The 24,468-nt window shown below is 43.8% G+C and overlaps 1 protein-coding gene and 1 long non-coding RNA gene across 13 annotated transcripts in view; one reads left to right on the top strand and one right to left on the bottom strand.

Annotated features, from left to right (window-relative positions):
* slc12a7b (solute carrier family 12 member 7b) overlaps positions 1 to 24,127 on the bottom strand; it is a 46,034-nt gene extending 21,907 nt beyond the window's left edge. For 4 of the 10 annotated variants that reach the window (XM_076085405.1, XM_076085407.1, XM_076085404.1 and 1 more), the window contains exons 1-4: positions 23,745 to 24,126; positions 4,473 to 4,567; positions 2,155 to 2,286; positions 315 to 461 (exon numbers count right to left, since the gene is read on the bottom strand). In XM_076085405.1, coding sequence (XP_075941520.1) covers positions 315 to 461; positions 2,155 to 2,286; positions 4,473 to 4,567; positions 23,745 to 23,856 — 486 coding nt within the window. In that variant the 5' untranslated portion in view covers positions 23,857 to 24,126. Of the gene's footprint in view, positions 1 to 314; positions 462 to 973; positions 1,458 to 2,154; positions 2,287 to 4,472; positions 4,568 to 23,744 lie in introns of those variants that run through there. The other 6 variants (XM_076085398.1, XM_076085399.1, XM_076085401.1 and 3 more) reach the window with 4 other exon arrangements.
* Positions 14,884 to 17,627, top strand: LOC142943722 (uncharacterized). 3 transcript variants are annotated; one of them, XR_012952133.1, is made up of 2 exons: positions 14,884 to 14,965; positions 15,692 to 17,627. It is a non-coding gene; the product is annotated as an uncharacterized LOC142943722 (long non-coding RNA). The 3 variants fall into 3 exon arrangements; XR_012952134.1 differs by having other exon boundaries at positions 14,892 to 15,115; XR_012952135.1 differs by lacking the exon at positions 14,884 to 14,965 and adding an exon at positions 15,435 to 15,550.
* Positions 24,128 to 24,468: the final 341 nt, after the last annotated feature.

Genomic DNA, 24,468 nt, shown 5'->3' with positions numbered 1-24,468 from the left:
GCCCCCTCCCGCGTCACAAAGACACACATTCACTCTGGTGTGCTAATGTAGTCATAACACATTAAAGCCCTGGATGTGTACATTAAGCGCTGCGCACTCTTACATAATCGTGCATGTCATTGCTCTAATGGCTCTAGATCCTTGATAAAGGACACTCAATATCCACATCAAGGGTCACTCCAGCTCCTTTCAGTTTGTACCATCCTCAAACAGAACAACGAGGGAGCTGCAGATGTTAAAACCTTCCTCTCCTCTCCATTTTTAAGATGTTTCTAGAAAGTGTAATAAGGGTAAAGAGAGGGTTGAGTACTCACACAAGAGCAGCACAGGCAGACGATAGCCAGGGACTCCAAGATGCCGGCAGTGCCGACAATCCAGGTGAGTCGCAGAAACAGGATGACCCCCAGAATGTTCTGGAGGCACGGGAGGTAGACGCCCATGAAGGTCCCCATCTGAGGGCTCTGTGGAGGGGTCGAGGTGCAGAGCAGGGGGGGGAGGGGAGGGGAGGGGTATTTATCAGCAATGTTATCAACAATCAGCAGCAAAAAATAAGACAAGAGTAAGAAGACAAAGAAGGATTAAAGGTGGGGAAATAAAGACATATCTAAAGGGGAAGTTCAAAAGGAAGACATTTTATTTACTTGGTAGTAATGAAATCAGTTATGATAGTGATGAAGATCCAAATTCATGCTCCCACGCTTTGAATTTAGAAGCTGTGGTTTAAAAACAAAATCATGTTTGAATCATCTTTTTCATCGTTTCGCTGAACAACCGATGTGTCGCTGACATCTCAGTGACACTATTACATAAACCACAACACCATCCAGTAACCAGCGACAATACTGGTGGAGAATCCGTCAATGCTTCCACCACAGAAGAAAGCGTTCCTTGCGAGAAAACTGTAGTCCCGCAACCGCATGTCAGAAAAACACAAAACGTCCAATCGATCATCTCGTTATTGACAAGCAGCCACCTTTTTATCCATCTCTCTCCAAATGTAGAGTGCTAGTAGTCCTTCTGGTCCAGACAAAGAGGGGCGAAGATGGTGTCAGCTTAAGTCTTGACCAAGACGGATCCTGCGAGCCGGTGGGAGGTGCCCGAGGCCTCTTTCCGTGCAGGGGACAGGATGGAGCAACTGGCATGGGACCGAAGCTGTGGTTACCCAAGCATCTATGTGCCGCATGGTAGTTCTGGGGCTACTTTTCATTCTCCTTTTCTAAGAACCCCGCTGATCTCTGAATCATCAGGTTCTTTTTAGTAAAACTAAATACTGGGCTTCATATAAAGTAGCCTCTGTTGTGGTAATACGGGATCTATTGCTGAGTAAAATTCTTCATTCTTTCATTTTGTGTCAATTTCGGCAGTCCCTGAGGACAACAGTGGTAGTGTTTACGAGCACCAGAGTCCCTTTAAAACACGTCTCATTTTACTGCAGCAGGGTCTGACAGCTTTCCCCGCTCAGTCCTGGTTCTGGTTCTCCCGTGGCTCCCTCCCATCCAGCAATACGACCTGGGTCTCCAGCAGTGTGGTGTTGGTGTTGGCTCCCAGAGAGGAGAAGCTCTGCTCCTGGAGGAGCAGTTTGAAGGCGGCAGCAAAGCCAGAGGCCCCGCTGGAGTCTGAGCTGAAGAAGGTTCTTGTGAACCTGCATGACTTCATCTGATTTCATGCAAAATATGAGCCGAGAGAACAGATGACAAGCATTAAGAAGAACTATGTAGAAATAGTCAATCTTCTCTCTGATGGTCTCCTTTACTAAAGGAAAAATAAAAAGGCTTCAGTATTACACTGAGACGGTTTCACAACAAGTTCCTCACAGCAACTTTAAGGGCCCAATTATTCAGTTTCTACTTTCAAGCACAAAACCAATGAATGAAGCTAAACAGGCTTACTGACTGGAGTTGTACTTACTCTCTTACAATATTTAACTTGCCCAAATTGAATACTTTTGCACTCAAAAGTAACAGGATAACTATATGTTATAGTGGGAAATAAAGGTGATCAAGTTTGCGTACCCCCAGAAAGATTTGAATAAAAACAAAGAAACAGCGGGGCTTCATGGGTCAAGGCCCCCCCGTTATGCAATGATAGTTCAGTGTTATTATGCAACTGTTAACCGCTCTGATGTAACCTTTGTGTCAAACGAGGCTGCTGTACCTTGACCTCTTTCTTCTTGGGCCCCTCATCATTGTCAGCCTCCTCGTGCTCCTGGGCCCCCTGGGTGAGGTTGGTGTAGTTTGCCAGCTTGTTGAGAAGGGACGACACCATGGGGTTGCTTTCGATCTCATCCTGCAATAAGGAAAATATTTTTGTAAATATGCTGAACAAGAGCAGGATCACAAACTTACATCACCATATATATAATATGCTTCAAAAGACAAACTCCTCCAGGGTCAAAATAAACAGTGCAATATTTAGTTAACTGATCAAAGCATCTTAGCGGCTGGGTCAGCTCCTTTCAGACTAAGTGGTGAAAACTCAAGCCGCGGTGCCTAATTGATTGTTTACAGGGGCCAGTGACCACAGACCGCCAAGGTCTGCCAAATGGCAGCGCAAAGCACCTGGAAAGAGTTCAACCGAGAGTTCCAGAAGGAGCGCACCGGCCTTTATGGCAAGTAAAGTCTTTGATTGACGCATTGTTGAGCTAAGAAAAGAGCCACCTCCTGGTTTATTTGTTGAGTTCACTGCAGCTGACCCTGATGCTTTAGCACAGGGGTGCCCAATACGTCGATCGTGGAGGTAGTGCGGGTGGATCGCATGCCATTCAAAAAAAATGAGATGTCCGCATGGCATTTGCCACTTGATTTTCTAACACACGGGTCACCACGTAAGTGCGGTCAACCGCGCGAGCTACTGCAAAACTCCGGCGAGCTAATTAGTTAGCCTTCCAATTTATTTCTACTAAAGAAGCTAAAGCTGCAGCGCCATGATTTGGGAAACTTCCAAAACCTCGCGTCAGAACTGGAGACTCAACGGAAGGCGTGCGCGTAACTTGACAGTGCGCGCTACACAGAGCAGATTGACAAGTGTCTGTCAGAGTTTGACAAACGCTTTCGAGACTTTGCTTTACTCGAGCCAGTCGCTACACTTATGTGCTGCACATTTCGGGAAGATATTGAGGTTGATTTACTCGCATCAAACATGAACTCGTCTGGAGTGGAGGATGAGATTTTGACACTGCAAGCTGACATTCAGCTGAAGTCCAGGGCTCATGGACAGTTTTCTCACAGAGGAAAAGTACCCAAACATGAGGACATGTGATCCCTTCTTGACTGCATTATTCGGCTCTACTCATTTATGCGAGTCATCCTTTTCCCACATGAAGAACATTAAGTCCAAACACCGTTCCACCATGACTGATGATCATTTGAAGTCTGCTTGAGTAATGACCAAAAGATGTACAGAATTGTATTGTGCCATAAGGGTTCATGCAGTTATGCAAGGTACGCCAACATATATTGTAAATATAAAGTATACTCAGTATATATATATATATAAATACATAAATAGATATTCAGCATTTTTAATGTAGGTAGATCATTTTGACTTGGTCATTTTAAAAGTAGCTCGCAAGCTGAAAAAGTGTGGGCACCCCTGCTTAAGCATGACAAGTTGGTTCTCATTTAAAGTGCAGAAAGAGTTGTGGCGTGAATGAAAGATGTTGATGTATTTGCAAAACGAATCACATCAGCAGCGTTTCCGTCTAATTGCCGAGCGAATTTTAAGAAATTTCTTTGAAATGCTGCAAAACAAAAATAAAGGGAAAAAAAGGGAATGCAAATTTAGCACTTAGCATCAGCTGTCTTGGAGTGACTCGACTGCCGCGTAGTTTGCTCAGAGGTTGGCGCTATAGGCGACGCATGGCTGTAATCTGCCAGTAAACTAAATCAGTCGGCTATTTTTAACTCATCTACCAGAAAGAAATGGAAAGAGGTCTTCAGTGATTTGTTTGAATTGAGCAGCTTTTTAATTGTTCTTTCATGTCAGCTTCTATTGGTCATGTTTCATGTTGTCAAGAGATGAAGACCAGCATTCACACGTCATGGGCATAGACTGTGTAGAGGAAGTGGCCGTAGGCGTCTTGTCGTCACCCATTGGTTTGTGAACTGCGGTTTTGAAGCCTTGAGTTTGACGTTTTGGTCGTCGCCATCTTGGCTTTTTGCAACCAGTGACCATATTTGAACTACGGAGGAGTGACGTAGAGACGCCGTATACGGCTCTGGTAGTGGCAGAGACCTGTCAGTCACAAGCTAGCCCCGCCCTAAATCATACTCCTCTTTATGGTCTATTTGACTTTAAAAAGGAACATAATTTACTTAATGAACATCATGCTGTATTGAAGACTTGATGTGAAACTTCAATATGCGAATGAAAATACAGTATGTGAATGGAAACACAGCTACTGTCATGTCTCTTAGCACCCCCCCTTTGCGCAGAGATCAAGGGCTACATCCAGCTGATGATGAGGCGGTTACCTCAAAAAGGGCCATGTTGGTGCCATCGTAGTTGTTGCCTTTGTCGTTGTCTGTGTTGTTGATGAAGGGACTGTTTTCCTTTGGGACGCCATCCCCTGTGGAAACACAGCACAGTTGTTACTTTACAATAAATGAAGTATCAGTCTAACATATATGAGTGTAGGACGGCAAAGAAATACTCCACGTTTCCAATGTCAAGTGTATTTGCAAAAACCAGCTTTCTCAAAGACCAACCATTATTTCATGGTCTCGTGTTCAGGTCCTTTCTTTGTTTCACTTTGTTTCACACTACCAACCTTCTGCTTCTGCACAGAAAGCACGTCGGATGTTGCCATGATAACACCTAAAAACAATAAATCACGTTGCGAGCCAACAATTCCAAACCATTATGGATGTGAAAGGATTTTTCCATTCATAAAACAGTGGAGAGACTAAATGCCCCAAAACCACTTTGGAGTCTCTGCTTTGCTCTAATGTGCATCTACGTTTTAATAATCCAGATCACGATGAGGACTTCTCATAATATGCATTAATAATTCATAGGAAAAGTGGACTCACTCTATGTAACTGAGCTAATACACACACACACACACACACACACACACACACACACACACACACACACACACACACACACACACACACACACACACACACACACACACACACACACACACACACACACACACACACACACACACACACACACACACACACACACACACACACACACACACACACACACACACACACACACTTAAAGTTGAGCCTGTCTGGCAAATGAATGAGTACTTAGCAACAAGTCTTATGATTATGTATTTGGGATCTACTAACCCTCTCACTAAAATGGAAGGAGTGTCCGTCTGTCTGTCTGTCCTTCAATTGGTTCTAAAATGACAGATTATTTCTTCCTGGCATGTGCAGCCACACACTCTCCTAAAGAGAAGAACACTGATGAGCACCCCTGCTGTGGTGAATAGTCGCCATATTTATACCTTTTGAAGGAGACATTTTTTTCTTTTTCCAATTAAAGAGCAAAAAACTTTGTGATAAAGATTATATGTCATTTATATTCATGGGAAGTATAATTATGTTTTTAACTAAAACAAAATTTGTATTTCAAGACAGTCGTATGTGACAGTAAGCGTCTGTCTCATTGTCATCGTAGATGTACACTCGAGTACTCATGATGCTTGGAGAAGAATGGATAATACGCTTTAACAGAACACAGTTGGATCTTGTTTTGAACTCCTGCCCCATGAGCTTAGGTTCTACAGGCATTTACTCTTTCAACCAAACCACCTATATTTCAGTCAATGGTCATTTTGAGAAGCACGCCCTCTTCTCTGCTTCCTCTCCACTTTACCGGCCGCATCAGAAGTCACACAGTCGTCACATGCAGCAGCCGCGCTGCCGTCAGAGACAACATTCTAGAACCAAACTGTGAGCTGGTTTGTCTCTTTGCTGCCGGGGCCCGGCAACCGACGCGGCAACGCACTGAGCAAATGTTTTGAATGAACTGACAGCCGGTGCTCGGGGCTAAGATAGCCCCCACGCTGCAGTCAAGTCCAAGTGTGAAGAGCGAGGGATGTTACATCCAGAAAATGATCTATGTGGGCGTCCCTTCCTGCGTCATAGGATTGAAAGCATAAACGCATTCACACAGGTTCATGACTGGGAGGCAGAGTGTTGTACACACTAAAGAAACATTTTGAGTTATTTTAGGGAAGAAAAGAATATCCAAATGAAACAGGAGGAAGAGCCACTCGCCCTGTTCTCTCCTCAATAATACTGAAGGTCAACATAGTATGACCTTCAGGCTGCTGTCTCAGAGAAAAGGTGTAAGCAGCTGCAGTAGATCCAGTCCAACACATAATAAAACTCAGCCGTAGCAAATAAGACAAAGAATAAAACAAAGGTTCTAACTGACTATTAGAGATAAAATGAATAATCTCCTGCACTCAACCAGCATCCTTAAACACAGGCAGCTTACCAACAGGTAGAACCTTCTTCTCTCCTATCGACCTTCACAAACTGACTTCAAAAATTTCTACGTCTGAACCTTCGACCTGTTTCTTAGACTCCATTCCGACTAGGCTGCTTGAAGACGTTTTACCAGTGAGTAAACCTCTTCTTAAGAAGCCCACTCTTGGCTAACTATGGACCGATCTCTAACCTTCCCTTCCTCTCTAAGATCCTTGAGGTCGCGAATCAGTTGTGTCACTTTCTGCGTAACAATCGTTTATTTGAGGAGTTATTTTCAGTCAGGATTTAGAAAGCATCATAGCAGAGACAGCTCTGGTGAAAATAACTAATGACCTCCTAATTGCATCAGACAAAGGACTAGTCTCTGTTCTTGTCCTGTTAGACCTTAGTGCTGCGTTCAACACCATTGATCGTCCTGTCTTCTTTATTCATCAGTGGAACTGAACTCTGAACCCTCAGTGGGGATTTTATGTGTAACTTTTACTGCTTGATCCAGCTGCATGGGGAATAAGAGGCTTGCAGCGTGGCTTAGCTTGCTGGTAATCACAGGGAAAGTCACTATGTCCTTGCTCTGTGTAGCTCTTTAAAACGCAGTGTGAGTGGGATAGCAGAACATAATAGGTGACGGCACAATGTTTCAATAAGCTGGGATGAAGGGGAATGAATTTAAGATGACCATTGTACAGCGAGGATGCAGCCACGGGTGAATGGACCCGTCAGTCACCGGTTAGCTTGGCAGGACTCTAAACACCACAGGTAATCTTAAATGATACTAGCTAAATCCTCTTTGAGGCCCAGTGGCAGGCTAAAACCAGCAGCACTGTTTCCAGATCTGGTGAGTTTTCCTGACGTCAGTCATGGAGGGAACAGAATCATTGGAGTCACTTCAGGTGTAATGGTCAAACTGCACCTGCTGCAATAAGTCAGACAACACAGTTAAAAACATATTTAATGACACAGTAATTCAATTAAATAGATTATGTCTCGTTGTACTGGAGCTCTGGGTCGTGATTGTTTTTTGCCTAATGTGGAATAAAAATGTCTCTTTGCTGTATTTTGTATCTGAAATTGTCGTTTAAAAAGAAATGCAACCTCACGTTGTGCCCGTCACTTTTACACACCAACTCTGAAACTCTCGTCCATCATAGAATCTTTCGGAACAGGTTGGTTTTTCTGCGGTTTGACCATTCAGAGCCACCGTAAATGCAAGCTAACGATAGCTTCTTGCTAATGTAATTCATTCTTTAGCCGCGTTGGGAACGAGCGCTAACCACTGCACCCACATAATTACTTCAGTTTGGTCTTGTATTGCAAATTTTCACGAGGAATAAAAAAAAAAAAAGACATTGGACTCAAAAAAGTAAGGTTTGCAAAGATCTTGAAGTTCAATGGGAGCCAGGATCTCGTGCCGCTTTAAGCTAGATAATATCTAAAGAGACAGATGTGTGGCAAAGGTTTTTGTCCCACCTCCATGTTATTAAATCCTCCCGTGAACTCAAGTTGCACTTCACTATCCCAGACTAAGCAAAGGTGCCATCTGCCACAAATCCTCCTCGTAGAAACCAAATACTGCAGTTCCAGCAGTAATGGTAGTAGATTATACACAAAAGAAGAAGCACAGGGACAAAGAACATAAGGGGGGCGATATGGAAGATGTACATGTCTGTCTACATATCTAACTGTTGGTGTGTACATGTGAGTGTGCTTCGGTGTGTGCTGTCAAACAGTCCTCGGGGACATGGTCCAGATTCTTGTACAGTAGCAGTGACAGATGTTAGCCTCTGTGCACATTACACAAGTCGCCATTTATCCTGGACTGATTCACTCTGCTTCCTGGAAATCCATGTGTATGTCCTCTGTATGATACATATATGGGCATCATCTTATGTGGCAACACAAAAGGTGCTGGACGACTGACCTTTAACTGACCAACCTGGGTTCGCCTTATTGGAAATAATAATAACTGAATGATTTAGGCTTAGGATCATAAAAACCTAAGCTGTCCCTCCCTGTAGGCTGGAAATTGGAGGAGAAAAAGGTTCAGATCATGCTGAGCCAAAACCAGCACAGTTATGATGACTGACCAGGTACGTGCTGCTCTTTCACATTATTACCCACCCTGCATTGCGAAAAAGTCCCAACCTCAGCTGCTCATGTCAGTTCAGGGAATGCTGAGAGTGCACTGCACGTGCACACGTGTTTGTGAGGAGCAAATGACGTAAATGTTGGCAAATGTGCACCTGTTCTACAGGGAGGAATGAGAGTAGCAATGCAGATGAAAGCTCCAAGTGAAGCTGATAATGGCTGCAAAGGACGTCCAATCTCTAAAGCCCAGCAATGCCTCCGTAATGGCACGAGACTTATCCTGTGATTCTCTCATGTGTGCACCATAATGCATGTATCCTGATGTGGAGTCTGTTTATGATGGAGGCAAGTGGAGTCTTACATACTAATGAGTGGAGCTGCACTGTGGTGAATATTCCATTTATATTACAACAACAACAACAACAACAACAACAACAACAACAACAACAGTAAATTGTATCACATTCTAAACTGAAACTACCCTGAAGGCTTTTTATCAAACAGTATTGAGGTGCAGTTAACGGTCTGGAAAACACAGTAATTGTGATTGACTTTTCATTATCCCAATAATTATCTATATCAGCGTAAAACTCTTAAAATGGCACTAAAAGAATCACTTAACATTTTTGTTAAAAACAAATATTTCTTTCTATCTTTTTTAGTAAACATCCTTTTTTAGTGAAAAACAAACAATCAAACGACCCTAAAGTAGGTCATCATAAAGGTTCCCCTGCATAAAGAAATCAATACCTTTTTTTTAAGTAACAATTTTATACGTTTTATAATTCTCTATTTTTTACATGTCTACCATGATAGTGAGTCAGACAACTGTTTCAAAGTCACACGTGACGATATTCACGATTATCCCGATAATTCACCAAAAACACGCCTGCACTGAGACCCAGAGTCCCTTCTTTACTGCTGGGTAGTATGAAAGATGTTCATGAGCTGTATTTAACTGTTTGGCAGTAAAAGAGTGCATGTGGGGCTACACTGCATCTCCGTGTGTGTGTGTGTGTGTGTGTGTGTGTGTGTGCACTCTTCTCGACACTTCCCCTTTCCTTTTCTTTTGCATATACGTAAACATAGAGGTGTCCGATCATAAAACAGCCCTTGTCATCACTGTGGACAGTAAAGCCGATCTAACAAACAATGCAATGATTGTGTTGTTTAATCTAATTCACCGTGGTGTTCTTCTCTACATCAGTCTGAGCCTGTTAGCGAGCCGCTATGATTTATGCTACTCTGTCAGAAATGAATAGCAACAGCACAAAACTTAAGCGGTTGAAAGCCAGACTGAATACGGACTCCGAGGAAGCCGCTGATGTGTCTATAAGAGAGAGGGAGGAGGTGAAGCCTCTTGTGTAATTGTCGATGAATGAATGCAGGTGTGTTCCACTTCTGCAGGTGGGCAGCAGTGTCCCTGCGCTATAGCACATTGCTAGAGGGCATAGAGAATTTTAATGGCAATGACCGTACGCTCAACTCAGTTAAATCCTTTGTAGATGACATTTATCCAATTACTTTTGTTAGATGGGTATATATATATATTAGAAATACCATCCTTTTAGCACAGATGTTTCAAAAGGGGTTATTCCCTCTTTGTACTGTACCAGATGTTGCATGATTCACGATTGGCCCAAACACCAAAAACCCTGCAGAGGAACATGAGGCTCATCTCTGTGTATTATTTTTGAGCCCTCTACCTTCAGTTGATTGCACACTTAATAAATTATAATCAATGAAAGAGCTCGCTGCCAAAAGACAGCTCAAGCTTTGGCCCAAGACAACGTTGTGCTCAGAGCATTGTCGAAAAAATGGATGCAACATTTAGAGTGGTGTCACCAGGAGCATGTTAGTAGGAGGTGTGGATTCCATCACATATGCCAGGCCCGTACCGACTATCTTCAACAAAACATTCTAGGAGTGATCTCTGACCTGGTGAGCTACCGTTTTTGATTCATTCTTTAAATTTACTTCAAATAGGTGATGACACAAGTGCCAGAGAACAAAACATTCGCTCAAAGTCATGGTATCGTTGCAGGATAAAAGCTATTACGAGTGCAGGCGTTTTTTAACTCCTCCCTGTTGATGCATGCTAGACTGCCCCAACATCTGATCATTAAAGAGCATCACAGTCAGTGATGTTACATAAGGGAGTGGGATTCCCTGTGCCAACGCACTGCACAGTTGAAAGGAGTTATGAATCGGGGCGGCTGCTGTCCGTCTGTCTGTCATTTGCTGAAAGACTGAATGTCACGTTGGTAAACCGCCTTCTTCTGTCGCTCACATCCCTTCGCTGAGGAGAAGCTCGGGCTAAAGTGGGACTCCATCAGCCCTCTGCTCACTGATTGGTACAGATTCACCTGCAAGGCACAGGTACACGGAGGATGTGCTAAATGGCGAAGGCTCACGCCTCTCATGGTCACTGTGGTGATAAATGACCACGCATCCTATTTATAACCACTAAGCTGCAACACTGTGATGACGTTGTAAGCTGCCTAACGCTGGCGGAGTTAGCCCATGGCTGATCAAATAAAAGAGGGTTAGCTTTAGGAGGCAGTGGGAGTTCAAAAATCAGTTCCGTTAGCTCCAGTTTCATGTACAAAAAGAAAGCTTTAAGGTTTGAGAATCAGCAGAAACATGAACGCAAACGGACTTCATTTACATGCTCTTTAGTTCAGATTTAGTTAAACTGCTGGACAGCAAAGTTCATACATGTTTAGGTGAATTCATCAACTCTTTGCCCAGTGACCATTACAGTTCATTCATAGATCGTGACTTTTGACTTAGTGAGCCCCAGAACAACGGAAGCGGAGCAGAGCTATTGGCTTTTCCTCACTTAAACAATTCACACTTAATCTAGTAGGCAACACAACAACGCCTCCTTTAAAGTGAGAAACGGAGAAACATAATACCAGATCATCAATAAAACAACCAGCCTTACAAAGCAATCCTTTAAAAAATAAATAAGAAAAGCTGCAGAGAACAAAAACACAACACGCGTAACCAAATATCCCCAACATAGGTTACATAAAGTGGCGCTAGCAAAGGGCTCAGTTATTAAAAACTTACCCTTCCGTCGAGAGCTTCCCCTCGGCTCCATTCTGAGGAGCGGGGCTGAAAAAGGGGGTGTGGAAGGGAAGGGGGTCCTAGTAGTGGTCCCTGGGGAACTCCAGTAAATGGCAGTCCAAAGTACAGAGGTACTGTTAGTAAGGTGCAGAAGTCAGGAATGCAGCCTGTGCTGTGTGGATAATGTCAGGATCAGCTATTTCTGTGACAGCGCGTGGGTTTGTGTGTGTGTGTGTGGAAAGTGGCCTGTGACGACGATGTCAGCGACATCAGCCATGCATCACATAGCACCCTCGCACTCCCACCGACCTGCACGCACGCACGCACACACACACACACACACACACACACACACCTCCCTGAGCTTCTGATCCCCGCTACACATGCGTGCATGTTCAAACACACACACACACACACACACACACACACACACACACAAAGAGGGAGGAGCAAAGACAGCGACAAAAGCAGTAGTGAAGCAGACAGACAGCTTTAGGGCTGTGTGGCTGGAGACAGAATGATGGATGGATGTCAATGCAAAAATGGGCTTCTTTTTTTCAGGGAAAACATTTGTGATTGCTGAGAAAGCGGAGCGAACATTCGCCATCCGAAGCAAAAGCAGCGCAGGGTATCATTGTGAATCGATAATCCTCTACTATTTTAAACTGCAGGTGCTGCCTCAGTGAGCAGTTTCATTTTCCATCTGACCTCCAGGTGGAGACGGACAATCGATCAGGATAGGCCCAGAGAGCACGCAGGACAACACAGCTGGAGGCTGCGACAACATCCTGTATCTTATAAGATATATAATGTATATGATGTACTGGTGCGGAGCCATGCAACCACAGGCAACCACTGTTAACGCCAACAGACCGGTCGTATAGAATAGAACATGGTTAACGGAGACTGGGGAACCCGTAAACACACAGGTCGGGTTGCAACTGAGCATTAATCTGTGGACTAATTCATCATTAAGTTTGGTTTAGAAATATGTCCAAAAAATAATAAAACGCCCATCATAATTAAAGTGAGGTCTTCAAAGAACAACCAGTTAGGATTTGGTTGATTTGATAAATGCCTTAAAATAATAATTGATGATGAAAATACTTGTGGACTGCCTTTTGTTGGACGACTAATTCATTAATTGACTCATCGTTTCACGACATAAGGCCATGATGTAAGACAGGTACAACAACACAAAAGTATTTTTAATGAAATGAATGAATGACAATGTTCAAACTATAAGTGTTTTTAATATTTGAGATTTGAATACAATGTCTGACGTGATTACCATGGAAACAAATAAAGCATCAACGCATTCAGGTAAATCCTGTAGTTTGCACCGTTATTACTGTTGATTAAACTTTTTTTTTGTTATATCGTCAAAAAACTAAATATTAATAGACAAAAGCACCATCCTAATGTGAGCTATAAGGAGCCCAGGGTGTGCCGCTGCCCCGCCCGCGGGCTAGACAATGGCCGATCAAGACGCTGTCCCAGCAGAGTCTTGGACCGCCCAGTAATCTGCCCGTCTCGGAGCATGTGAAGGGGGCACTAATCCCGTAACCAGATTAGGCTAATCCTGAACTTTTTATAAAGCACAGCAGCCACGCAGAGGCTCCGGGCTGCAGGAAGACACTGCATTAAAGGGACGTGTGTAGGTTTTAGTGGCATCTAGTGGTTTGTGGCAGATTGCAACCAACTAAATACCCCTCAGCTCAGCCCCTCCCTTTCCAAGCAGGTTAGAGAACTACGGTGGCCTTCAGGTAGAGAGAGGTGTCTTTAGCATGTTAGTACAACTAGGGGCTACTCTCATCAATACTGGAAGACGACCTGCTCCCTACGTAGATATGGTTTTTGTCTAATCTAAGGATTAAACATAGTCGTGAATATGATATAGAATATCTTCCAATAAACCCCCCTAAAAGTTAGACACTGTTCCTTTAAAGCCGCAGACATGACGGCAGCTCAGTTTCTGCTGCCGTCAGTCAGAAGAGTATCCTTCATCAGGATGAGACAGTCAAATATACTACGACTGTCGCATCACACAATTACATTGTTTACTGTTTGATGACTATACGAAAATTGAAAGAAATCATGACCCATCCCTAGATTTGATAACTTTATTAATATCATTTCCTAAAGCAACAACTTGCCGGCTACTTGACTTCATAAACGGCGACGTCCACCCAGCTTTCACCCGTTGTGTGAAGACTGAACTGAACATCAGCTGCCTGCATTATTAAATTGACAGATGTGTCCAAGGCAGAGCTTAAAGAGGGACTATCAAATCACGCAGTAAGACGGATTGAGTAGTATCAAGCTCCAGTTGGTTTGATGTCAGATGGCTGCTGTCATAGTTATTTTTCTGTGCGTGTGTGTGTGTGCGTGTGTGTGTGTTGCACTTAATGATATCCTAAGCCTTTAAACCCTTCAGGTAAACAACACTGTCTGTTATGTAATACACAGCATAGGGGGAGAGGAAGGAGAGAGATGATGGTTACTGACAGTGTGTACAGTGTCTATATGGGGTGGGAGGGTTTATCGGATATTATACAACATCCACCCTGTGACACGGGACATCATGGCAATTGATCTGACTGACACTGGTTAAATGAGGACCGTGTCCAAGTCAATCTTTCATCATGGAGCGACTTTAAATTGAACTTATTGAACTTGTTTAAGCATGTAAGAAGAGGAACATATATGTGGTAGCAGATGAAACCGTGTGAGAGTATGTCAGAAAAAAGAAAAGAGAAAGAGGGTCAGCCAAGACTTACGGGATCGATGTTACTCAGTGTTACGCCTGAATCCTCATTCCCATGTGTACACACTGAGCATGAGATGGACAAAGATATATATAGATATAGATATATAGATATACAGTATATCTATATCTATATATAGATAGATAGATGGAAATGAATCTTCCACAAGTCAAAGTACTCTGCTGTGATCTAACATACAAATCATGAGCACCACCAGCTTTTTAATTACTATGAATGCCACCGAATCTGAAAACATATTGGTTGGCAGTTGCACACAAGGAAGATGGAATTGTAGACATAGCTCACATCCGCCTGTACTTTCAATTGCAAAGTCATCTAAAGTAAATACAGTGAAACAGCATCTGCTTATATCACAGAGTGCTTCCCAATTGTGCCAATGCATCACGGTCATGTGAGGAGGACAACATCATCATCACCTGACTGCTCACAGACAGACAGAACCTTTCCCCTCTAACTTAGCAGTCTCCACCCAAAGCAACAAAGCATCTCCTTCTGATACGACCTCAGACAGAAGGTGGACCACGGAAGTCACACACGAGCACACGCACGCTGACAGAGCAGGTCAGTCCTTCTCCAGATGTTGTCACTATGTCATCATTTAAAGAAAACGCTGCACATGCATACAAGGCTGGCTACTACTGTTCAGTCTTTTGTCCTCTTGACTATGATGCAACATCACCTGCATTTGACAGTTAACTGATGAATAAAAAGGTAGGACTATTTTTTTTCTTTCCAAAGAATAATGGAATCAATCAAATAGAAGTGATAGCAACCCTATTTGTCGTTTATGAAAGTCTTGGCTATGCTCACCAGCTGTGTGGCTGGTAAACAATTAGTAAAGAAATAGTTTCCTTGTAATTTGCTGAAGATGTACTGTCTTTAAGATAGAAATTGTAACACAAAAGTGAGGACCTTTAAACAGCTGATTACATCCAAAACCACCACTATGAATAAATGGGTGTCTCCTCACATTTGATAATGGAAATGTAGAGACATCAATCGTATTGACCCAGCACTTAGCTGTGGAGAGGACTGCTGATAGCTGCTGGTGACCACATCCAAGGCTGGGGACATTTTACAGCTATTAAAATGAAGCTTGGTCCTAACCAGACTTTAACCAGAGAGACACATTAATCATGTTTATTGGTAGGCTTCTGATTGGAACAGCAAAGTCACACCATGTCCACTGTAATAGGCATCTGATACATCTGAATTGCGAGGCTTGTAAACAAAGGATGTGGTTACGCTTGTCTTATCAATGTGACTTCTGTCATCCGATCACGCCAGGACCCATTAGCTGAACGCTCAGAGATCGGACCTTGCTCGCACTGGGATCCAGTCAGCCAGACCACATGCCGAGGTGGCCCGGCTCGCATTGAGATCTCGGTGAGGTGTGGACAGCATGTGGTTACAATCCGGACAAGATATACATGGGAGTTCCTCTACCGAGGAGGGCAAAGGGAAAACCGGGGCTGGAGCCCACAGCTGAGCGCTGCTGTCTGAGTGTTTATTTCCTGATTGTGATGCTTCAGAATATACGCTTTTCAATAAGAAAATAACAGGGGACGTTAATGTGAAGAATTTATAGGAAAATGTGTTTATTACTGAATTAGCGGCGCTTTGTTTGCGGCTATTCTTCAATAAAAACAAGTCTACTAATGCTGCAAGGTGGAAGAGTAAGCAGCAACAATAGCAGGGGGCTGTTATTGTGAAGAATTTATAGGAAATTAAATGTGTTTATCCGCTCCTTTGAACACAAAATATCTCTGAGTTCACCATCTGGTGCATGTGATCACAAAAACCACGACCAGAGTCGAAAGATAAGGAAGTGGAAGAGTTTACCATGTTTGTCCTGTCTATGTGAAAACCATATGAACCCTAAAGGGCCTCACACAAACTACAGAATATAGAGAGAGAAAAGAGAGCGACACTGTGTGCTCATTGGTTGAGGGCTTATCAGAGACACCACATTGAGAGCAGGGAACTGGTGGGGAGGAGATCAGTCAGCAGGAAGTAGGACACGGCGGTCAGTGAAGGCAGGACAGTCTGAGTAAAAACATCCATTCAGCGGGAATGAAACGTTTCACCTGGCTGAACGGCTCCAGATTGTTAAATACTTTTTTTAGCGTTACCCTGGAATGTATCCAGGAGATGCTCTGGAAGAAGTCGTGGCTTTATGAAGGATTTATTCAAAGGCAGACACAGAATCAGAACGTGGACATCTGGAAAGATGCTGGGCATCTCTTCTGACGGTCTTTAGATGTGATTACATAGGATGTGTTGTTCCTAGGTGCAGGCTAAGTAAAGACTGTCTTTTATGTCCTTATCTTTGCCAGCCTCAAGACGGTCACATGTGTTCGTTCGTACTAGTTTAGTAGCTTTGGGAACCTCCCATGTCTAGCCAAATCTCAGATTAGGAAATGCTTGAAGCTTAACAGAGGTGTTTGTTATTCGTTTTTTTAAATATGTAATGCACAGATGTTTATTTATCTTCAGGGCCGGCCTTGCTAAATCAAGTATTCCGATATGTCATGTCCTAGTTCGTGTCTCACTCCCTACATTCCTGAAGGAACTATCTGCTCTGTTGCCTGCATTCAGTCTTCACTCAGACAAAACAAGCCCATCAGCATACTCCACAGAAACAATGGACATCCTTGACCAATACCTATACAGTGGACATACATTTGAATTATTTGAATAGGGTATGTTGCACAGCTGTTTGTAGCTGAATTGAATGGATGCTAATGCTGATTTTGCAATAGATTATTCTAGTCAGCAGTGATGCCACGCTTTCAATATTCAAAAAGCATGTGGCAATCAAGGGCATGGCAAATATTACATTTGGGGGATTCATTTTAATGTTTCCATGGCCCATGTTTATGGTGCCACTACTGAATAACTGCGGGTGATTGGTCTGCTGTGTTACAGATGGATCAAAGCTGAGTGATGGCCAACACAAACACACACTCAGAGTTGAGCAACATTGCAGGAACAATAACCTAAAGCAGAGCTTCCAAGCTACTTCCAGCGGCCTGCAAGAGGCTGGTTTTGACTTTTGGATTTTAATTTGGGTTTAGTTTCAGTTTTTATATGTGTAGTTTCCTTGTTACAATAGTTTTAATTTGTCTCTGTAAGGTACAATGTATCAGAAGTATTCAACATGTAGTAGTATATACAGTATGTAGTACATGTAGGCTGCATAATAAAATACATGTTTGGAGAACGGCTGTAATGTTGTAGGTTTAATCTTCGCGCTGCTTTAGTGTTCGATGTTAAGCAATCTCCTGGAATGTTGAGTCTGTTCAACTCCTGTGGTTCGACGCCCCGAGAGGTGACGCAATTTCATGTCGTCTGATTTTTTTGGTAGGTATAAAGCAAAAGAAAACTGAAATGGATTAGCGTTTAGTTTTGAGTTAGTTTCAGTTTACGAACACAATGTTTCACTGCTTACCTTCGTTTTACTTTCAGTTTTAATTTACTATAGTGGTTTGTACCCGAGTCTTTAAAACCTGACCATCATACCACCACTTTATAAGACCTGACCTGAATTTAGGAAGTCTGTCTTCACAGAGAAGAAAAGACATGTTGCTAAGGACACACAGGAAGACTAGTACATAAACAAGTAGATTATAGCTAATAAGCCATTCCACATACATCTCATAATACATTTAATCTGGCTTCTTTCTCAACATTAGAGTCATAACCCAAAACAGAATGGTGTAGAGGCATGCTCACAGGTCACTGTGTTCCCACACTGAGGGAGCCCTCCCTGAATCACTGGGGGTTTTGAGAAGCTCCCCTCTGGCTAAGTGTTGCTTTATTTCAACCACACTGATGGTAGCTTAAGGCTAAGCTAAGGCAGTGCCCAGATTTACTGTACATTCTGACAGAAAAAGACAGATTATATACACATGAAGATTAGGTTGGAGATTAAAGTATTGGTTGTGAACAATCCAATTTGTGAGTTTTGGTACAATGGTTGGAGGATGAAAAGGTCCATGCTCATGAGTAAAATCAGGATTATTGGGTAAACGTTTCCTTTTACACTGAAAATGGATAAGTCACCCAAAATATAATCTAGGCTGTCACACATGTATTACTCAAATAGATTGTAAGAAACTAGTTTAAACTCAGACTGCCATCATGATTGCATGGCAGCTTACTGAAAACCTATTGCATGTGACGCTTATAAAATACAGCCAGCAATAAGGGCCGAATGCAAAAGCCTGGAGGGTCATCAACGTAATAGTGGAGCAGGAGGACCAGAAAAGAGCCGCACACAGACGGCAGCTCTGGACAGCAGCGGACCGGGAATGGCAAATAAACAGGAAATACATTTCAAGGACGGACGGTGCAAACGGACCAAGGGACAGTTTTGCGTTTAGTCAACAAGGGTTCGTTTATTGGGTCATAACCAACCCCTATCAACACACACACACTACTGCTACAGAAGCCATACGCTCCACATCATGCACACATGATGCACGCACAAGGCGTGGCTTTGAGCACCGAGCAGATGAACAGACACTGTCGTGGCCAAAGTGAGGGCTCACATTCTCTCTTGAGCAGTCGATACCGGAGGTCTGCACAGGATTGCTTTTCCCATGATGCACCAGCCGTCTACCACAAAGGTTCTCGCAAATCATCCAACCCCACCCAGTCCCGTGGAGATTCTGATCACCTACATCTGTAACACTGTGTTCTGTGGAAATATGGTCTCCCTATGGATTTTATTAATCTAAACTATTTCTAATACAACTGCCGAATGGATCAGCTTCAGATGATAACTGAAAATAAGCCTTAAAGGGCCAGTGTGAGGGATTTCAGGGATCTATAAGCAGAAATGGAATATTCATAACTATGTTTTCATTAGTGTGTCATCCCGTGAAACTAAGAACTGTTGTGTTTCATATCGACATAGGAAGCGGGCCCTCTTCACAGAGTCCGCCATGTTGCACCACCATGTTCCTACAGAAGCCCTGAATGGACAAACCAAACACTGGCTCTAGAGAGCCATTCACATTTTAACGTTAACCTGAAGGCCACCGATGTTCACAGACACGCTTGTGAAACGTGAGCTGCAGAGTGTGAAGCCCTGGTGCTGCCAGCCTCCGTCTGACTGCGGCTGCTCCTAAAGTAGTCTTATTATGGTATGGATGGCCTCCGAGCAGAGGAACGGCGTTGGCATGTCGTTTTGCACTCGGTGGCTCACGTTACCACAGTCTTGGAAAGGCAGGAGTGAACGAAGGGGTATTCAGTTGGTTGCAATCTCAACCACACGGCTAAACAGTCCTTTAATTAAAAGACTATAAAAGCAAAAGGAAGCCGCTTCAACAGAGGGCAGTGTGATCCTCAGAGCCTGAAACTGAGTCACGGTGGAATCACCAACAGAAAAAAACGAGCTGTACAATAAATGGGACGGTTCATTTTTAAACCAGAGAATTCTTAGAATATAAGAAAGATCACCACAGCGCTGGTAGTTCCAGGGAGACTAACAGATTAGTTACAGTACTCAGCAGCACACAGTCAAGTGCTGAAGTGAAACTTCTCCAAGTGCAGTCAAGAACAGTTTCATATGAGAGTTTCATTGGCAAAACTCAAGTGTTTCAAAGTAGTTGAATGTGGATTCATGCAGAAGAGAGGAACAAATAGAACAAATAGCGCTGGACTGACCGAGGTGTCATGTCGGCATGTTCAGTGTTGCTTTGGGGTTTGAACACTTGTTACTTTTCTTTCAACACCACAGCTCCACATACAATCCCTCTTTTTCTTTTGTATTAACTTATTGTGTTGTTCTAAAAAGGACAAGGCGGGACAGACTCACCACACCAAACCAGCTGACGGCTTTGTGAAACATCTAGTGGTTAGTCTGGTGTGAGTAAGCTGAGCAAGGAAAAGGAAAAGCAAATAAAAACCACTACGGTTCAGGCCATGAGGCTTGAACGGGTGATATTTGTGTGGCTGGTGGAGTAAAACAGCTCCTGCTTCACCGATGCAGAACACAGAGCTTTAACCTTTTCCTCGGGTGAAATAGAGGTAGAAAGGGCCGACACAAAAACAGCCAAAAAGGGGACTGAGGTCTGTCATTCGTTGCTCTATGCCTTCACTTCACCAGGACACAAGCTTTATTTTCAGAAGCGATGGGAACAGAGACGGAACCCAGAAACCAGAAAGGGAGGGTTGGAGGGGGACGGAGAAGAACTAGAGTGCTTTACATTACAGAGTGGGGGGGGGGGTCTCACCTCCCCCCACTCAGCCAACAGGAAGCGAGCCAGCAGGATAATCAATAACAGCGACTGCTCCCTACACAGCACACTCATGAAAACCTTCAACCCCTACCCACCCCCACCCAGTCCGCCCAGCATGTCCGTATCATTTGATTCTAAAATGTACACATATTATACAGTTTGAGTCCTCTGTTCTGCACGTTGAACATTGACCTGTGGATTTATGTGGACGGCAGAATTGTCCTCCTTCAGACAGCACCAGTGCAAACACAACAGAGTGTCCCGATGCTCCGACAGGTCCGAGTCGCAGCACGTCATTTTGTGGCTTCGGATCCGGTGCATGCCCTTTCCCCGACCTGGTGCTCTGTTGTCGCCCGTTGTCTGAAGCAAACGGTTGCGTGCGCACAAACATGCGCGAGGTAAACCGGTGCCATTCTCTCTCCCACCGTCTGTGAAGTCCTACCCGGCGTGCAGCCGTAATTGCAGCTCCGCAGCAGAAATTAAATACCGATTCGCCCAGCGCCATGTGAGGTGGGTAAAGAGCAGCAGCTTCACTAACAACAGTCTGACGGCGGAAAGAAAAGGAAGTGTTACAGAGGAGTTTGTTAAATAAGCACTCCGTGACCTCTCTGTGTTGAATATTTAGAAGACAGACAGGTTAATACACCAAAACGGATCTCTAATGTAGTGCTGGGCGGTATACCGGTTTTAATTTCTCGTATGATATACATTTTTCACACACCGTCATACCGGTGCACAGCCGAAACAACTGCTGTCGCTCTTCAACAGGCAGCAGAATGTATTGTTCGCCGCTGAGCGTGCTGCGGTCGGAGCTAGTTGTGTTAAGTGTATTGAGAGGGACCTCTAGTCATGGTTATCACTTTATAACAACAATTAACAACCCACAACTAACGCTCTTTAACAGCAAAACACCACGACACAACAGTTTGTGACACATTAACAATTAGTAACACCAATAATTGTACATTTATAAAATTACACCGCCGAACGGCATGCTGGGTACAGCTCGCTAGCTAGCACAACAGTCTGCTAACAGCTGGGAGAGGCTCCGTTGCTACATTAAAGAACAGAACAGAGCGATGCAGGATGAACAAAGACTGACCGGAGATGCACCGATAGAGTCTGAGCCCAAGAGAGGAGCTGGGTCTGCTGTTGTAGCCGCTGGTGGTAACACGAGCAACTTACTCCATCACCTCAGCAGAAAACGTGTTGATGACGGCCGTCAACCAGTAACGTTAGCGCGAGTGAAAAGCAAGCGGAGGAGCGACATTACGAACGCAATAAGGATCCACCGATGCAAGGACATGGTCCCGCTACAGACAGTCGAGAAAGACGGGTTCAGAGCAATGATTAAAACACTGGATTCAAGGTACATCTGACCGGGGCGACAATACGAACAAACGAGCACACCCTCTAGTAAGCAAAGCCTTTATACATGATGACATTAAAATGTTTTTATATTCTATGTACTCCTGACAGTAGAGGAAGCCATTATAAACCTATATAAAAAATACCGTGATATACCGTGAAAGCGCCAGAATCTTAAAAAATACCGTGATACACATTTCTGGTCATACCGTGTAATGGGAAATTATGTTATAGTATAGATCGTAATACAGATATCTTGACCACATATATAAGTTAGGTTATGTTATAGTATAGATCGTAATACAGATATCTTGACCACATATATAAGTTAGGTTATGTTATGGTATCATGTGTAATGTTTAAAGAATGTACTACTCGATGTGAGGAAGTCAGGAGATGATTTTAATTAGTTTAGTATCCAGGTGTCTTGTTATCTGTTATCTTGTACACTGTTTCTTTGTTGATAAGACGGAGACACAGAGACCTTGACTAACAGACATCCTTTGTCTGAAATACTTTTACTCCCCTTTTGACGCATTATCTGAAGTTGTAAAGGCGTGAACTTTTGTATGCATAAATGATGTTGAATATTGCACTTCGAAGAAGGTTTCACGCAGTCTACTGAATACGTAGTTGCTGTGCTTTCTTCCCTCTTGCAAGAGAATAAACGGAAAAAGACAACTTCGAATCTTCTGATGACTTCATTATTGATTGGAGAACAAAACCTCTCTCCTCCCGATTAACCTAGAAATTTTCCACCACAACCGCCCAGTACTACTCTAATGTTACATTGATGTCCAGATAGAGTGAACTCCATTCCAGGAAAAAAGGTATTCAGATGTGTTCAGATTAGTTCCCAGGCCTTCTACCACCTGTCAATAAATACAGGTTACATATCGGGCTTCGCACAGTGCGGTCCTGGTGTTCACATTCTGAACTGGGAATATGCATCCTGCCCGAGCCACGGCCCCGTGTAACGGTTCTGTTATCCTGTTGCACACTAAAGTTCAACGAATGGTTTTCAGAGGGGGGAGTCATGTCGGAGGCTGTGTGTCACTGGCAATCAACACAGAGAGGTGTCAGGAGATGAGCATCTGTGTTGGCCCTGTGTTTGTGACTACAACACTAGGAGACCTGACAGCACATTAAAGCAATTAAAGAAAGAAAAAAGTAGATCAGAAAATGCTAAAGATGAATGGTTTGTTGAGGAACAGGTTAAATACACTGAATGCAAAAACAGGGGACTGGTGGTGTGTGTGTGTGTGTGTGTGTGTGTGTGTGTTGGGGGGGAGGGGGGTAAATAAAGGGAAGCAGGAAGGAGAGACGGGGCCAAAAAGGGGAAACTCTGGCATGGAACAAACAGTCATGCCAAACTCCCTTGAGTGGCAGTGGCACGTGAGGGAAACCCTCATCTCGTGCAGTTGCTGTAAAATGAGCAAGCCTTTCCCTAAAATCCACCCTCTTCCCCTCACATTATCCAGCCACATAGGAAACAGCATCCCGTGATCTGAAGCCACATTGTCAGCTAGCACTGGATACTGTAAGCAAAAGTCTGGAACTTTCCGTGCCCACTTCTCCATCTACTGTCACAGAAAAGTGAAGACGTGTTTCTCAACTTAAACCGGTGAAGTGTCACTTCAGAACAGACGTCTGTGAGTTAAGGACCATATCTCATTTGCGTTAATCAACAACCTGACTGAGCTAAAAAAAAATCCTAATCTCACCTGTGGCCTCCTCGTCTTCCTCCTTCAGCGCATTGTTGTCGTCCACATCCTCCTCCTCGCTCCCCTTTCTGGCTCCGTCCTTCACTGGGACCACGGTGAAGCTGGTGGGCATTTTTTACAACATGTGCTTCCCCTCAATGTCTCCTGTTTGCCACACTCTTATCTCTTTCTGCTCTCTCTTCCCTCTCTGTTCTGCTGCTGCTCCTCCTCCCTCTTCTCTCTGTCCAACAGCTGTGACTCCTCTCTTCTCCTTCCCAGTCGGTTGTTTTTTCCCATCTAGACTCGCTGCCCTGGTGTACTTTACTCTCCCTCTCGGGTCTTTCTGAGTTTTTGTTTTCTATTGCTGGGATTCTGCTGTACACCCATGTGACCCCCGACCAACCCACCGTCCACCTACACACACACACACACACACACACACTATCCAAATAAGGTACTGCCCCGCCCAATGGGGGCAGTACCCACAAACACATACACACACTAGCAAAAAAGCATGACATGCGTTTGTGCTCATGAGTGTGTGAGAGCGTACACACATGGCTCTCTCTGTTCCCGAGGGCAGATCCTCTAACCAGGAATGTTGCTCCGTGTGGAGCGCAACAAAAGCCGGCAATGTAAGCCTTTTGTTCATAGAGTATATATACAGTATATACACATATATACACACATTTCCTCACTTCCTATGCAGTGTTATTTAACCCCAATGTGCATAGTCAGAAATGGG

This window comes from Anarhichas minor, unplaced genomic scaffold (assembly GCF_050575085.1).
Source record: "Anarhichas minor isolate MPS153535 unplaced genomic scaffold, ASM5057508v1 ptg000155l, whole genome shotgun sequence".
Classification (NCBI taxonomy): Eukaryota; Metazoa; Chordata; class Actinopteri; order Perciformes; family Anarhichadidae; genus Anarhichas; species Anarhichas minor.
Note: the sequence above shows the minus strand (reverse complement) of the source record. Positions and strands in the feature narration are given on the sequence as shown.